General features: G+C 38.2%; 1 protein-coding gene across 1 annotated transcript in view; it reads right to left on the bottom strand.

The window, feature by feature from the left end:
• Positions 1-3,558: 3,558 nt before the first annotated feature.
• LOC138173649 (cholesterol 24-hydroxylase-like) overlaps positions 3,559-15,863 on the bottom strand; it is a 53,400-nt gene continuing 41,095 nt past the window's right edge. The window contains 2 exon segments of the mRNA XM_069103700.1: positions 3,559-9,509; positions 11,129-11,195. Coding sequence (XP_068959801.1) covers positions 9,366-9,509; positions 11,129-11,195 — 211 coding nt within the window. The 3' untranslated portion in view covers positions 3,559-9,365.

Here is a 15,863-nt window from a genome sequence, read left to right as displayed (position 1 = left end):
TCCAAACAAATGAAAAAATAGGAGGCAATGTGAAATATCTCATTGGAAAAACCACTGACCTGGAAAATAGATACAGGAGAGAAAATTTAAAAAATTGTTGGCCTACCTGAAAGCCATGATCAAAAAAAAAAAAACCTAGAAATTATCCTTCAAGAAATTCTCAAGGAAAATTGCCCTGATATTCTAGAACCAGAGGGCAAAATAGAAATTGAAAGAATTCACCAATTACCTCTTGAAAAAGATCCCCAAAAGAAAACTAGGAATATTATAAAAAAAATTTCAGAGTTTCCAGGTCAAGGCAGCCAGGAAGAAACAACTTGAGTATTGTGGAAACACAATCAGGATAGCACAAGATCTAGCAGCTTCTACATTAAGGGATTGAAGGGCTTGGAATATAATATTCCAGAGGTCAAAGGAGCTTGGAATAAAACCAAGAATCACCTACCCAGCAAAAACTGAGCATAATGTTTCAGGGGAAAATATGGTCATTCAGTGAAATGGAGGACATTCAAGCATTCTTGATGAAAAAAAAACAAAACAGATTTGAATAGAAAATTTGACATTCAAATACAAGAAGCAAGAGAAGCATGAGGGGGCGGCCAGGTAGCACAGCGAGTAAGAGCACTGGCTCCAGGGTTGAGAAGACCTGGAGATCAAATCCCGGGCTCAAACACTTAGCACCCACCCAGAAACACCTGGCCATGTAACCTTGAGCAAGTTACTTAACCCCAATTGCTTAGGGGCGGCCAGGTGGCTCAGCGAGTAAGAGCACCGGCTCCAGTGTCGGGATGACCTGGATCTAATCCGGGCTCAGATACTTAGCACCACACCCAGAAATAATAACTGGCCGTGTAACCTTGAGCAAGTTACTTAACCCTGATTGCTTAAAAAAAAAAAGAGAGAGAGAGAAGCATGAGAAGGTAAACAGGAAAAAGAAATCATAAGGAACTTATTAAAGTTGAACTATTTACATTCCTACATGGAAAAATGATAATTGTAACTCATGAAACTTTTCTCAGTATGAGAATAGTTGAAGGGAATATATATGTGTGTGCGTGTGTGTGTGTGTATATATATATGCATACATACATATATATATATTTATATAGGAGGGTGTACATGTGTAAATTCAGTTGTGAGTTTGTGTATAGATGTTTACATGTATACATAGACAGAGGGAACAGGATCAGTTGAATATGAAGGGATAATATCTAAAAATTAAAATTAAGAGGTGAAAGAGGAATATAATGACAGTGGGAGATAGGGAGAGATAGAATAGGGTAAATTATCTCATATAAAAGAGGCAGGAGAAAACTGTTACAATGGAGGGGAAAAACAGGAAGGCAAAAGGGAATGGGTCAACCTTACTCTTATTGAATGTGGCTTAAGGAAGGAATAACATACACACTCAATTGGGTATCTTGCCCTACAGGAAAGTAGGAGGGAAGGGGATAAGAGTGGGGATGATAGAATGGAGGGCAGATTGTGGGGGAGGGAGTTAGAAGCACACACTTGAAAAGGGACATGGTCAAAGTAGAAAATAGAATAAGTGGGGGGTGGGATAGGATGGAGAGAGAGAAATATAGTTAGTCTTTCACAATATATTTACTATGGAAACGTTTTGCATAACTACACATGTACAACCTATATTGAATTGCTTATCTTTCCAGGAGAGGTAGGTGACGAGGGAAGAAGGGAAAGAATCTGGAAATCAAAATTTTAAAAACATATGTTTAAAAAAATTAAAATAACAGGGATAAAGGTCTTGTAGACATGCTAAGCTGGAAAGGCTTTGTGTCCAGACCACATGACGGCCCTATGGTCCAAGGACCAGCCTCACTACATTCAGAAAGGCACAGCACCAGATTGACTGCAGAATGATACACTTTTTAGTTAGAGCAACATTTTTTAAAAGTAGAATTCAATTTATTAACAAAATTCACACAACAGTTACAATGTTCTTAGGTACAAATAACTTCTTAAGCTATTATCACCTCTTATATGTCAGAATTGTTTTAAATTCAATCTTATAAATACACTGTAGCACTCTATCCAACCTGAGTAGCACTCGTGCCAATTCTGCATCATGCAACCCAGTATCATGGCATTTTAGGTCTACATTCATATATATTTGAAAGGGTTCTTCATACTTTTCTGGATCCTCTTCCATTAATATCCTAACCTTGTGTTTAAAATGCTATAGCATGTTATAGGGGTATCGTAATTTGTACAGTAAAGGGAATATGGGCACCAATGAAATTACACATCCTTCAATTATTGGGGAAGAGTGACTAGCATTATTTCATAGAATCATAGAACATCTGAACTGTAATGGACCTTAGAGTTCATCTAGTTCCACATCCCTATGATAGAAATAATAAAATTGAGGACCAGAAAGAGAAAATGACTTCTCTGATAAGTTTAAGACAAAGACAGGACTTAGAATCTAGTCCCCGATTCCCAGTCCAGGGACCCTAGGCAAGTTACTTTAAACCTGTTTGCTTCAGTTTCCTCATTTGTAAAATGAGCTAGAGAAAGAAATGGCAAATCATTCCTGTATTTTTGCCAAGAAAACCCTAAATGGGGTCAAAGTCAGACATAACTGAAAAATTACTAAATAAAACAGAAAAATTTATTGATTGTTCCATGTATATTGAGCCCTATCCTGCCAACCAAATGATGAATTCACTGGAGGTAAGAAGCATCTCATTTTGTATCCTGGCCTCTCCGTCAATGAGTTACATGAGATCACAGTCACATTTATCCTTATAGTATAGGGCAATTCAACCAAAATGAATTTTTCATACATCTGAATTTTACCTCTTCTAACGTTGAAACTTTCTTTGCTTTTACCATTTCAAAAGGAAATCTAAGATAGATAACTTCTCTGCCTTCTTAGAATTTGATGGTTCAGGGTTGGGCTATAATACACAACATAACCTAGCGCTGACTTTCTGTGTTTCTGTGCTTTGTGTTCAAATGCTATATTCTTCAAGGTTCTCTCCAGACTCGGCATTTCTACAAAACCTTCCCTAATCACTGCAGCCCACAGTGATTTCTTTTTTCCTGAACTTCTAGCATATTTATGATCAGTGACACACAACCTAGAAATTAGTGGTATCTTTGTATCCCTCCCTCCATTTCAGGAATGACAACAGAAATGTGCTCAGGTATTGGTCTTCTACTAAGGTTTATAGCTTGCTTGTGGTAAAACATGACTTCTTCAGCTCAATTTAGAGAGTTCTAACTATACAGGAAATCAATACAAATTAGAGCCTGAGTCTCAGAGGCAACGAGGTAGTACAGTAGATTAAGGTACTGGGCCTGCAATCAACAAGACCTGAGTTCAGATCCCACCTCAGCCACTTTAAAATAGATAGGTGACATCTTACTAGATGGGTGCCATCTGACCAGGTTACCTCAGCTGTAAAATAGAAGCAATAATAATGCCTACCTCCTAGGCATAACTGTGAGGATCACATGAGATAGCTTTACAATGTTTTGCACATCACCTGGCACAGAGCAGGTGTTTAATAAAGGCCTGTTTCCTTTTAGGAATTTCTTTTTTTTTTTTTTGCTAAATAGTAGATACATTATTAACTTTGATTTTCATCTCTATTGTAATTATTCTTGATTCCTTCAACTAGGTGTCCTAAGTTCTGGACATTTCTAAGAAGCAAGCACATGTTGGCTCCTTCAAAATGGCCTTGTTTCTATGCACCTGTCCATGTTTTCTACTGAGATTTCTAGCTTCCTCATCGAAACATTTGATTCTGTTAGCAAGTTATAAGGCATTCTAACCACTTAAAGCAACATAATAAAAATGAGAACATTCTAGGTAGACTTGTTGGAATCTATTCCAGTAAAATTCAGTAAACTGCCCAAGCTTAAGATCGAATCATACAGGAGACAAGAAGATAGGCCAGAATGAGATTTTTAAAACCTGTATACAAGCAAGGACTTTGCTTTCATACCTGCTACTGGTTTTACCCTTGGGAAGGGTTCTAGTCCTTGTTTCACCCCATTCAGACTTCCAGTCTGCTGTGTCAGTTCTTCCATGTGTCTGGGAGTGAAGATTCTCAGAGGGAGGGAGCTTCTGGCAGGGAAGGGTGGCCATGTGGCAGCACAACCTGGCTCCTTCTTGTTTTCCTACTCTTCTTATATATAGCTCCCTTCCCCCCACTATGGTCCAGCATCATGGCCAGCTTTCCATTGTCCATCCACAGCCCCTCATCTCCCATGTCCATGCCTTTGCACTGGTTATCCCTCAGGTCTAGAAAATTATTCCTCCCTGTCTGTACCTCTTAGAATACCTAGCAGCTTCCTTCAAACTCAAAAATCATTTTCAGCAGGAAACCTCTTTTGGTCCTCCTAAGGTGCCAGTGCCTTCCCTTCCAAGGCTACCTTCATCTACTCTGCCTCAATTTTGTATGTACCTGCTTATATTCGTGTTGTCTCTCCCATTAGAATATAAGCTCCTTGAGGACAGGCCTATTATAAATTATTTTTTCTTTGCGTTTTCTATATTTTGCATAGTGCTTGCATTTAGTAAGCACTTAATACATATTTATTGATTAGAGCAATACAACATTGTGGAAAGATAATTGGATTTTTGATAATGTAATGATTATATACATGATTTCATGTGAGATTTCTAGCTTCTTGGTTGTAACAATGGGATTTCAACATAGATTTTCCACAGTCTACATATTGGTACTAACCCAACAACAATATACTAGGCAGTTAAAACATTATTTTAAAGTTTTATGAAGGTTTGATAGTTTCTAGTGATAATATTTTAATGCTTTAGCTATATTTATAGCATTCTAACTTCACAATGATTCAAGAAAAATTCACGCCTCTTAATTTGATTTTTTGCTATCTAGTTCTTCATTCTTTATGGACTTAGATTTCTATGTCTCTAACAGCTTCTTAATTATTTAAGGTAGATTTGGAAGATTCAACTTGAAGGAAAACCTGTCAAAGTATCCTCATTTCTATCTATTTGTACATGTGTTTTCTACAGAGATTTCTGAGTTTTTCACATATCCAAACAGATCTATGATCTTAAAAAATGTGGATATCCCCACCCCGTGATAGAGACCATCATCGAATCACACCTGACCATCTTCTTTGCCTCTCGTCCATGTTCTCCTGGGCACAGGGGTCCACCTAAGGGGCCGGAATCTTCTCTCACCTTTGCGTGTCATCACATGGATCTCGCCCCCCCCCCCGACTTATCATCCCTCATCATTTTCCATGCCTAGTCCAGCTCCTTTTTCTGTCATACATTTTAATCATACTCTTCTTTGAAGGTGCTTACTTGTTATATGTTGCATACTATTCATAACCACAATGTGCTTTTGTCATTATCCTCTGTATGAAATTTCTATTCAGTTCTTTGGAGACAGCTGTATTCTGTGTCTCACAGCTATATGACAACACTGGTAGAATACCCTTATTTTAAAAATGTGTCTGTTTCAGAGGGAAATTTGGGGTCACTGAATGAGTTTCATAATTTCGTAGAGGAAATCCAGTCCTTTCTCCTCTTTTTGTTTAATTCTGGGCCTAACTCGTTATTTCTTTATACTGTTTGTCTCAGATAAACAAACTGATGGAGAAGCCTTATAGGTTGTCTATTCGACAGCATGTCACATTCTGGGTGACATTCTTCATTTATTTGATTTTTCTTGTGTGGATGTTTAGGCCAGACTCTTGAGTGGTTATGTATCTCTTCCATAATGCTTTACAGTGTTTCAGGGTTTGATGCAACCAGCATAAACTCAGTTACAAACATAAGCACCTGGAAGACTTAACAATCCATAGATAATCCAGTTCAATTTACATTCTTTATAGGATTTCTTCTATCACAATAGGGAACACTTTTTGTAAAAGTACACATCTTTCTGTTTTACAACTTGCCTGAAATACCTCTTTCTACCTTTCTTACCATGTTGCTTCACCACCAATATGTTCACTTTTGCTAATTAGCCAGGGGACATTAGTAATTAAAAGCAAAAGCATTTAATTAAATAGCATGGTATGCAAAATTACAATAACACATTTCTCCTACAAACCTGGGACACGGTATACCACAAATGTCCACCCACTAGTGGAAATAGGGAGTACTAGTGACCAAGGCACATGCAAAGAAGAGAAAAACTAATGCTTGACCCTGACATTGCAGGCTTTTAATGTCTTCTTTGCTGATAGCCTCACAGTGCTTCTGCTGGGTCTACACTTGACTGGCATCACAAGATAGGAATCTGATAAGTATGGGTTGTATGGAATGCTGAACCTTGCGGAGTCTGATGACTTCAGCTAGTGGCCTTAGTTGAGATGCTACTTCTTTCCCATAAGAAGATTGGATTTCACCAACTATATTTTGGCATAATGCCCAGAAGCTCAAACTTCTTAGGCTCTAAGAAAGGGAGTTCTCATACATCTAGTCACAAAAAACCCTTAGCTGCTTTTTTCTCCCCAATAAGAAGATCCTGTTAGTCTTCAGAGCTTTGCTATAATAGAAAATTCCTCTCTAAAAGCAGATTCTTAGGTCCTAGCATCTAAACTCAAAAAACATGGAATGAATAGCTACAAAGACTTTTTTTTAACCTCAACTTTCTACTCATTAGGGTCTGTGTCCCTTTCTGAAAGTTCCACCTGACTTACACTTAGAAAATTCTTGGGGCAGCAAGGTGGCGCAGTGAGTACAGCGCGGGCCCTGGAGTCAGGAGGAACCGAGGTCAGTTCCAGCCTCAGACACAACACCCACACACACACACACACAAAAACTAGCCGTGTACCCTTGGGCAAGTTACTTAACCCCAATTGCCCTCCAAAAAAGGCAAAAAAAAAATCCTCACAAACTTCATAATTTCTGATTGCTAAACTGCATCCATTAAGCAAATTTTACAGATTACTATTCCTACAAACCAACCAGGGCTCTACAGGTTCAAACAGCTCCAGTTTTTTCAACCCTGAAATTTCTTTTTGGTCTCCATACCACAATTCTTCATCCTGAAGATCATCATTACTCTAGCCCTGGAATTAACACATCAGAAGTATCTTCCTGCAGTCTCTCCCTCTGATTGGAAGGCTCATCTAAGGCTCCTCCACAGGCTGCCCAGGACAACTATATGTCATTGCTTTCTAGGTTTCACTCCAGATCTTTCCCCTCTTTTCATTTTTTATGCATCTTCTTCCTCTATTAGAATATAAGCACCTGAAGGGCAGGAAATGTATTACTTTCTACTTATAGTTCTTGGCACTTAGTGCTTAATAAATGCTAGTTCACCAACTGATTCCAGTGCAAAGTAATAAAAAGAGGGAAAATAAAGAATAAAATCCTCTACCTAAACTCTTTGTTCAGATTTCCTGCTTTTATTACCTATATATAGTTGGCAGGGAGCCTTAGAAACTAACTGTGAAACAGCTTTTAATACATGCTTGTGTTTTCATACACACTCAAAAAAGAGTACAAGCCAAATACTGAATTCTTTGACAAAGAAAAGAGAGTTAGGATCTGGATAGGGTTGTGTCAATGGCATAAACTCAGAGAAGTGTGGGGTGGGTCTAGAAATGGTTGTGAGAAGCATGAAATCTGCTACTTCCTCCTGGGTCAATGTGCCAAGAAAGCAGGAAAAAAAAGGAGCGTTCAGTACTATAGATGGTAGTCAAGATGCAGGTTCTTTCTTGAGGGAGCCAGGTTTTCGTGAGCACCAAAAAATGGAGAGAATATGAGAGGAATGGGTTTGGGATAAAGGGGAGTTTGTTAACCATGGCACAGGTATTCTTAAATGTATCATGGATAAACAGAGCAGAGATGGATGGGGGTAAGGAGTTGGATGGAGATAAGAGCAGGAAGTAGTAGCTATGGAAGGTTTTAGCCTTGGAAGAAGTGACTGAATCACAGATATTAAAGGGAGGAGGAGGTGGGAGTTTGCTAGTTATGGTAGTGTTCCCACCCTGATATAGTGAGTCATGTCAAGTCCACCCTCTTTTCATATACTAGGGAGCAACAAATAGATTGGGTTGCACATCTGAAAGGCCAAATATAATGGTGATGAGGCCCTCCAGACTAGACTAAACTCACCCTTGGCACCAGTTTGTTTACCATATGCCAAGATGATGGGAGATGACATGTGCCCTAAAGGGCATTCACTCAGCTCCTCATCAAGGTCCTGGGGTAAAACAGCCTGGCAGCCAGTCTTTTGATATCTTGATGTCTAAACTGATTCCAGTCTTTGATGCCTTAATCATGGTTGTTTTTCTAAGATGATTCCACAGAGCAAGGCAGGGCAGGGAGTTCTCTGAACTCTACCCTTTAGGGTGGGCTAGAATCAAGGTCCCAAATTCTCAGGTCTAGGTACTTAGGGCAGAGGCCTAGTTATCAGTAGTGGCTACAACTACCCCCAACTTGGAAGTTCTGTGGTTATGAAGGGTTAAGGTACTAGGGTTTATTCAGCAAGTGATGGTGGGCACAGAGCAAAACAGGTTCCAATTCCACATGGCAGCCTGCCACTTACCTGGCCACTATCCATAAATGTTCTCAATGGTAACGGAGAACTGAGGCATGGTTATTTTTTTCCAAGGTCTTGGTAACAAATGTGAAAGCAAATTCACTCTCTACACTTCTCTTAGAAATAAGAGATTTTAAATTAATTTTTAACTGATCTCCTTTTACTAGATTACTTTGACCAGATTACCAGATTCAGAATAATAATCCTCAAAAGAAAAGAAGGAAGAAACTTCTCTGATTATTTCAGGTACTGATTACTTCATCTTTTGAGTTCACCTTTAATCAGTTCTTTGCCTTCTACCATGACCCTTCTCAATCATAATGTAGGTTGTTTTCTCCTGAATCCCAAGAACTAATTCTCTATCATGCATAATTCTCTAGCATAGCTGGCATTTATATAGCATTTTAAGATTTACAAAGTTCTTCACATACTTGACTTCATTTGATTCTCACAATAAGCTGTGAAATAAATACTACTACTATTCTCATTTTACATACAATGAAACGAACTGAGATGAGTGCAATGAGTTGCCCAGCATCACACAGCTACTACCTGGGGCAGGGTTGGACCCACGTTTTCCTGGCTCCAAATCCAGCACTGTCCACTATTTCATGCTGCCTCTATCCATTAGGAGTGAGAATAAATATTCTTAACTTTAGATGTCAGATAACCTATTGCAAGCTGGGCCTTTAAGATCCAATAGCTTAACCATCTGCATTGTACCAGCTTTCTGAATTGGAAGGCCCCTAATTCTAAATTGCATTCTGAGAAAGGTCCATGACATCTAAAGAATCCAACATTTAAAGGCTGAACCAGAGACATCCTTCAAGACGAGAGAAAACCTGCCTAACTTCCCCAGGGCTTGAGTGTGCAGACCAGGCCATCCTTGGGCTTCAGAGTCACAGAATCCAAAATTCCAAAGCTCTGTCCCGGGACCATCTGAAATTCCAGCCTCTGAAATAGTTTGGCCATCAGCACTTTCACCTCCATCTATAACCAAATGAAAAACAATGGGTCAATAACAAGTCACATCTTGCTGTTTTTTGTTTTGTTTTGTTTTTGCAGATGACATCTCTTTATTCTATTAATTATACAAAACTATTGATCAGTGGTAGTGCTTTAATTTACAAACTGCCATTAACAAGATGTTTAACTTGGGTTTACACTTAGCATGCCAAGAAGTGAAAATTCCAGCTGAATTTTTGTGGCTCATTACGCTTTTAAATCTGCCATGGTGGGAAAGACTCACAAGGACCCTTATAATATCATAAGGCTGGGGAAAGATAGCTCCAATTATCCCTTATTGCCCTTCTTCCCCAACTATGACCATGGAAGTCTTGCCCTTTCTCTAAGACCCATGAAGCCCACCCAACCCTCTCACATCCTCCCTGGCATGTTCTTTGTACCTTTCACATAAGGCAGCTGATGGCAGAGTGTTTAGAGCAGTGGAGAGGGGGTGGGGAGGCCTGGAATCAAGAAGACTGGAGTTCATATCCAGCCTCAGACTCCTATGTAACCCCGGGCACTCAACCTTTGTTTGCCTCGGTGTCTTTGATGGTAAAATGGAAATGATAATAGCACCTACTCCAACGATTGTCATGAGGATCAAATGATATAATATTTGCAAAAGTGCTTAGCACAGTGCCAGATACATAGAAGGCACCAAACAAATGTTTATTCCCTTACGAATTATTCCCAAGCACGAATTAGTAGGGGCAGAGTGAAAAGATCACTGAAATTGGAACCAGAACACTTGATTTCAAGTCCTAGTGCTAAAACTTTCTCACTGGATGATGCTGGGCAAGAGAACTCATTTAAGTCTTAGTTTCCTCATCTGTAAAATGGGGACTTATGTCCTCTCTCACAGAGCAGGCATAAGGACTGAATGGGATTATGTAAGTAATGTGCAATATAACGGTCAGCTAATATAGTGATTTGAATCCCTGTCTCCTCTCTCCTACAGAAGAAAGGCTCCTTGAGAGCAATGATTGTTTTATTCATCTTTATATCTCCAACTTTGCTCAATACAGAACTTTATATAGAGCAAATGTTTAATACATGTTTGCTGAATATAAACCTTAGACAATTAAAGTCATCTCCCTTATGAAATGTCAAACTTCTTAGAGGATGTCAAAGCTAGAAGGTTATCTAGTTAAGTGCCCTGAATTTGCAGAAGAAACCAAAGTCCAGAGGAGGAAGCTATTTGCCCATGGTCACAGAGCTAGTTCAGCTCTCTATCAGAAGCATATACTCCTCCCTCCTATAAAATCCTTGACCAGTATCCCTAATCTCTGCTTAAAGGCTCCCCCAAGGAAATGAGTCATTTTAAACATAACACAATAATGATAGCTAGACTTTATGTAGTGCTATAAGATTTCCAAAGCACTTTACAAATATTATCTCACTTGGTCCTCACAACAGCCCTGGGAGGTAGGTTTTGCTATTGTTATTCCCATTTTACAGCTAAGGAAACCGAGGCAAATGGAAGTTAAATGACCTGTCCAGGGTCACATAGCTAGTAAATGTCTAAAGCTGGATTTGTACTCAGGTTTTCACACAGATGCCAAACTGTTCTGGAGGTAAGGAGGTAAAGGACAGTCATTTGTTACCTGTGAAAAGTACTGTCCAATGCAGGATCTTGGTCCCAAAGAAAATGGAAAGTAGGCAAAATTAGGTCTGTAAAAGGAAAAGATGGTTAACTACACAACTGAAAGCACAGACCTGTCAAAGCTAGTTCTGAAAACAGAAGAGTAAAAAACCTGAAACTTAGGACAGTGCCCCCTCCATCCCAGGAGCAGAGCCCAACTTTAACATAAAGTTCCAAATCAAGAAATAGGATGAAAAATGAGCAAACAACAATAACAAATCTGACCATAAAAATCTATAGTGGTGACAGGGAAGATCAAGACACAAACTTAGAAGCAGACACTGAAATCAAAAAAGCTACAAGCAAAGCCTCAAAAGAAAGTGAATTGTACACAAGCCCAACAAGAATTACTAAAAGAGCTCAAAAAATGTTTAAAAATCAAATAACAGAGGCACAGGAAAAATTGGGTAAACAAATGAAAACAAAGGAAGTAAATTATGAAAAGACAAGTGAAAGTTTGGTAAAAGAGGCACATAAAATACTGAAGAAATTAACACCTTAAAAAAGAGAGATGACCAAATGGAAAAAGAGGTAAAGAAATTTACTGATGAAAATAATTCCTTAAAAATTGGAATTAGGCAAGTGGAAGCTAATGACTCTAAGAGACATCAAGAAACTATAAAACAAAGTCAAATGGATGAAATGATTAGTAGTATCCATCTAAAACTAAAAGCAAGCATTATCTGTAATGGGGATAAACTTGAAGTCTTCCCAATAAGATCAGGAGTAAAGCAAGGATGTCTATTATCACCACTATTATTCAATACTGTACTAGAAATGTTAGCTATGGCAATAAGAAAAGAAAAAGAAATTGAAGGAATAAAAATATGCAATGAGGAAACAAAACTACTGCTCTTTGCAGATTGTATGATGGTATACTTAGAAGACCCTAGAGAATCAAATAAAAAACTAGTTGAAACAATTATCAACTTCAGCAAAGTTGCAGGATTTAAAATAAACCCACATAAATCATCAGCATTTCTATAATTACCAACAAAGTTCAGTAGGAAGTAATAGAAAGAGAAATTCCATTTAAAATAACTACAGACAATGTAAAACACCTGGGAGTCTATCTTCCAAGATAAACTCAGTAACTATATGAACACAATTACAAAATACTTTCATACATACACAAAAAGACAGATCTAAACAATTGGAGAAATATTACTCGTGGGTAGACCAAGCCAATAAAATAAAAAATGATAATTCTACCTAAATTAATTTACTTACCAAACCATACCAAACCACCAAAGCCATAGGAAACTACCAAAATTTATTTTATAGAGCTAGAAAAAATGGTAACAAAATTCATCTGGAAGAACAAAAAGCCAAGGATATCAAGGGAATCAATGAAAAAAAAAAATGTTAAGGAAGGCAGACCAGCAATTCCAGATTTCAAACTATATCACAAACCAGTAATTATTAAAACAACCTGGTACTGGCTAAGAAATAGAGTGATGGATCAGTGGAATAAATTACATATACAATAGACAGCAGTATTTGACCACAGTAATCTAGTGTTTGATAAAACAAAAGATCCTTATTTGTTGTTCATTCTTTGTTTTGGAGGACCAATGACATCATGAAGTGATGTGTTAACTTGCACATAAATTGGATTTAAGTGAGGCAGAGTTGCACAAAGTTGTCAGCCTCATTCTCTGTTCCAGAGTCGCTGAAGGCCAGTGGCAAGACAACAGCCAAAAAGACTAGCAACGACTCAGGACACAGTATACAACCTTGGGATCTTCAATGTCTGACCAAGCTCTAAGAATTCCAATGACACCTGCTTCTGCTGCCTTCCTGGCCGTTGGAACAAATTGTTCTTATCTGCCCATTCCACCACAGAAAATCTTCACATGCTTGGGACAGATATCTCCCTAATCACCAATGGATCTGAGGACTGTCAGTTATCTTCAACCTGGTTTAGCCTGACTGCTGAGATGGTTTACCAGGATATTTCTGCTGCTCATGCTACAGCTTCTTGGAGCCACGGGTGAGAGTGGGGTGAAAGGTGGACGCCAAAGGTAGATGAGTAGCCCTGAAAAATGCTCAGCAAGCCCCCACATCAGAGGTACTAGTCCTCCTGGAACACCCAATACACTTCAAAAGATCAAAGGTTTTAGGTAAGAACTCAGTATTTCACAAAAATTGCTGGAAGAAAATGGAAAACATTTTGGCAGAAACAAGGTATAGACCAAGAAGCAGCTAGATAGATAGATAGGCTCAGTGGATAGAGTGCTGGACCTGTAGTCATAAAGATCTGCATTCAAATCTGTCCTCAGACATTTGCTGGCTGCGTGACCCTGGGTAAGTCACTTAACCTCTGTTTGCTTTAATCCACTGGAAAAGGAAATGAAACCACTCCAGTATCTTTGCAAAGAAAACCATGCAGAGAATATGGAGTCATAAAAAGTCAGACAAGACTAAACCATTGAACATCAGGCATAGATAAATGTCTCACATCATATACCAAGATAAGGAAAATAGAAAAATGATTTAGACATAAGGAGTGATATAAGTAAATTAGGTGACCATGGAAAAATGTACCTGTCAGATCTATGGATAAAGGAAGTATTTATGACAAAACAAGAGATAGACGAGATTACAGGAAGCAAATAGACAATCTGGATTACACGAAATTAAAAAACTTTTACATAAACAAAAACAATGCAGCCAAAATTAGAAGGAAACAGGAAATGGGGGGGAGGGAATTTACAAAGGTTTCTCTGATAAAGGCTCATTTTTCAAAATATATAGGGAACCGAGTCAAATTTATAAAAATAAGAACCATTGCCCATTGATAAATGGCCAGAGCAGTTTTCAGATGAAGAAATCAGTTGTCAATAGTCACATAAAAAATGTTTTCAATCACTCCTTATTACAGAAATGCAAATTGAAACAACTCTAAGATACCACTTCGTACCTATCAGATTGGTTAACATGAAAGAATAGGAAAATGACAAATATCAGAGAGGATGTGGAAAAATTGTGATACTGATGTATTATTGATGGATTTGTGAACTAGTCCAATCATTCTGGAGGACAATTTGGAACTACCCCTAAAGGGCTATAAAACTGTGTATACCCTTTGACCCAGCAATACTACTACTAGGTCTGTATCCCAAAGAGAACAAAGAAAAGGTAAAAATATTTATAGCAGTTCTTTTTGTGATGGCAAAGAATTGGAAATTGAGGGGATTCCCATCAATTGGGGAATGGCTGAACAAGTTGTGGTATATGATTATGATGGTATGTTACTATAAAAATTGATGACTAGGATGGTTTCAGAAAAACCCGGGAAGATTTATATGAACTCAAAGAACAAGGAGGACATTGTACACAGTTAACAGCAGTATTGTAAAGATGATCAATTGGGAAAGACTTAACTACTCTGATCAAGACAACACAGGATTCATGATGAAAAATGCTATCCAACTTCAAAGAGTGAACTGATGAACTCTGAACACAGATTGAAACGGACTTTTTTTTAAACTTTATTTTTGTTTTATTTTGTCTGTGTTTTCTTTGGTAGTGCTGTTAACATGGAAATATGTTTGGCATGACCTCACATGTATAATCAAAATAAAAGTGCTTGCCTTCTCAAAGAAGAGGGGGGGACAAGCAGAAGAGAGAGAGTTTGAAATTAAAAAAAAATTTTAAATGATTGCTCATTCTTTTACATGTAATTGGGAAATACTTAATAAAATAAAAATAAATTTTTAAAAGTTACAAGTGACCTAAATATTGTTAAATATCAATCAATAAATAAATAAACATTTGTTACATGCCTACTATGTACAGGACACTTAAAAATGGGGGATACAAAAAGACAGTGCCTGCCCACAGGGAGTCTAAAATCATACAAATAATAAATTTTTCTCAATATTTATCTTTCTTGATCTTTCTGCAGTATTTGTCAATACTAACCAACTTTTCTTCCTGGATACTCTCTTCTCTGGGTTTTTATGAAACTGCTCTTTCTTGATCCTTCCTCTATTTACTGCTCCTTCTCAGTTTCACATGTACCCTAACTGTGGGTACAATCCAGGGCTCCAACCTAGACCCACTTTTCTTATGCATATTTATGGAAATGTATGTTGTGTGTGAGTGTGTGTGTGTGTATGTGTCTGTGTTCTCTCGTGTTACCTAGTCAGCTCCCAAGGGTTAATTTAACATCTCTATTCCTTATAATTCCCACATTTCTATATTTTGCCTCTAGTGTCACTCCTGAGTTCCAGCTCCACATTATGAAGTGCTTATTAAACATTTCCAACTACCGTGTTTCCCCGATAATAAGACACCGTCTTATTAATTTTTTTGGACAGAAAAACACCAGAGGGCTTATTTTCAGGGGAGGGCTTATTTTAATGAACATTGACAGCAATTTTAATAAACAGGTAAATGTGAACAAAAAAATGTACCTTTATTCAATAAGCAAATCACTGGGGAAGAACAGGATGATGTGCTCACTGCTGCAGCTCTGATTGGATGCAGCTCGGAGCGCGGCGTGCGTTTCACTGGGGGGGGGAACGGTGCATACAGAGGGTACCGTAATGTAGTGTGTAGAGCAGGGGATCACCTTCACAACAGTAGCAATCTCAATAGGGCTTATTGTCGGGGGAGGGCTTATTTTCGAGGAATCTTACACAGTAAGGGGAGGGCTTATTTTCGGGATAGGTCTTATTATCGGGGAAACA

Source organism: Petaurus breviceps, unplaced genomic scaffold (genome assembly GCF_028583685.1).
Source record: "Petaurus breviceps papuanus isolate PSGF00001 unplaced genomic scaffold, PetGlider_PUasm1.0 63, whole genome shotgun sequence".
NCBI lineage: Eukaryota > Metazoa > Chordata > Mammalia > Diprotodontia > Petauridae > Petaurus > Petaurus breviceps.
Note: the sequence above shows the minus strand (reverse complement) of the source record. Positions and strands in the feature narration are given on the sequence as shown.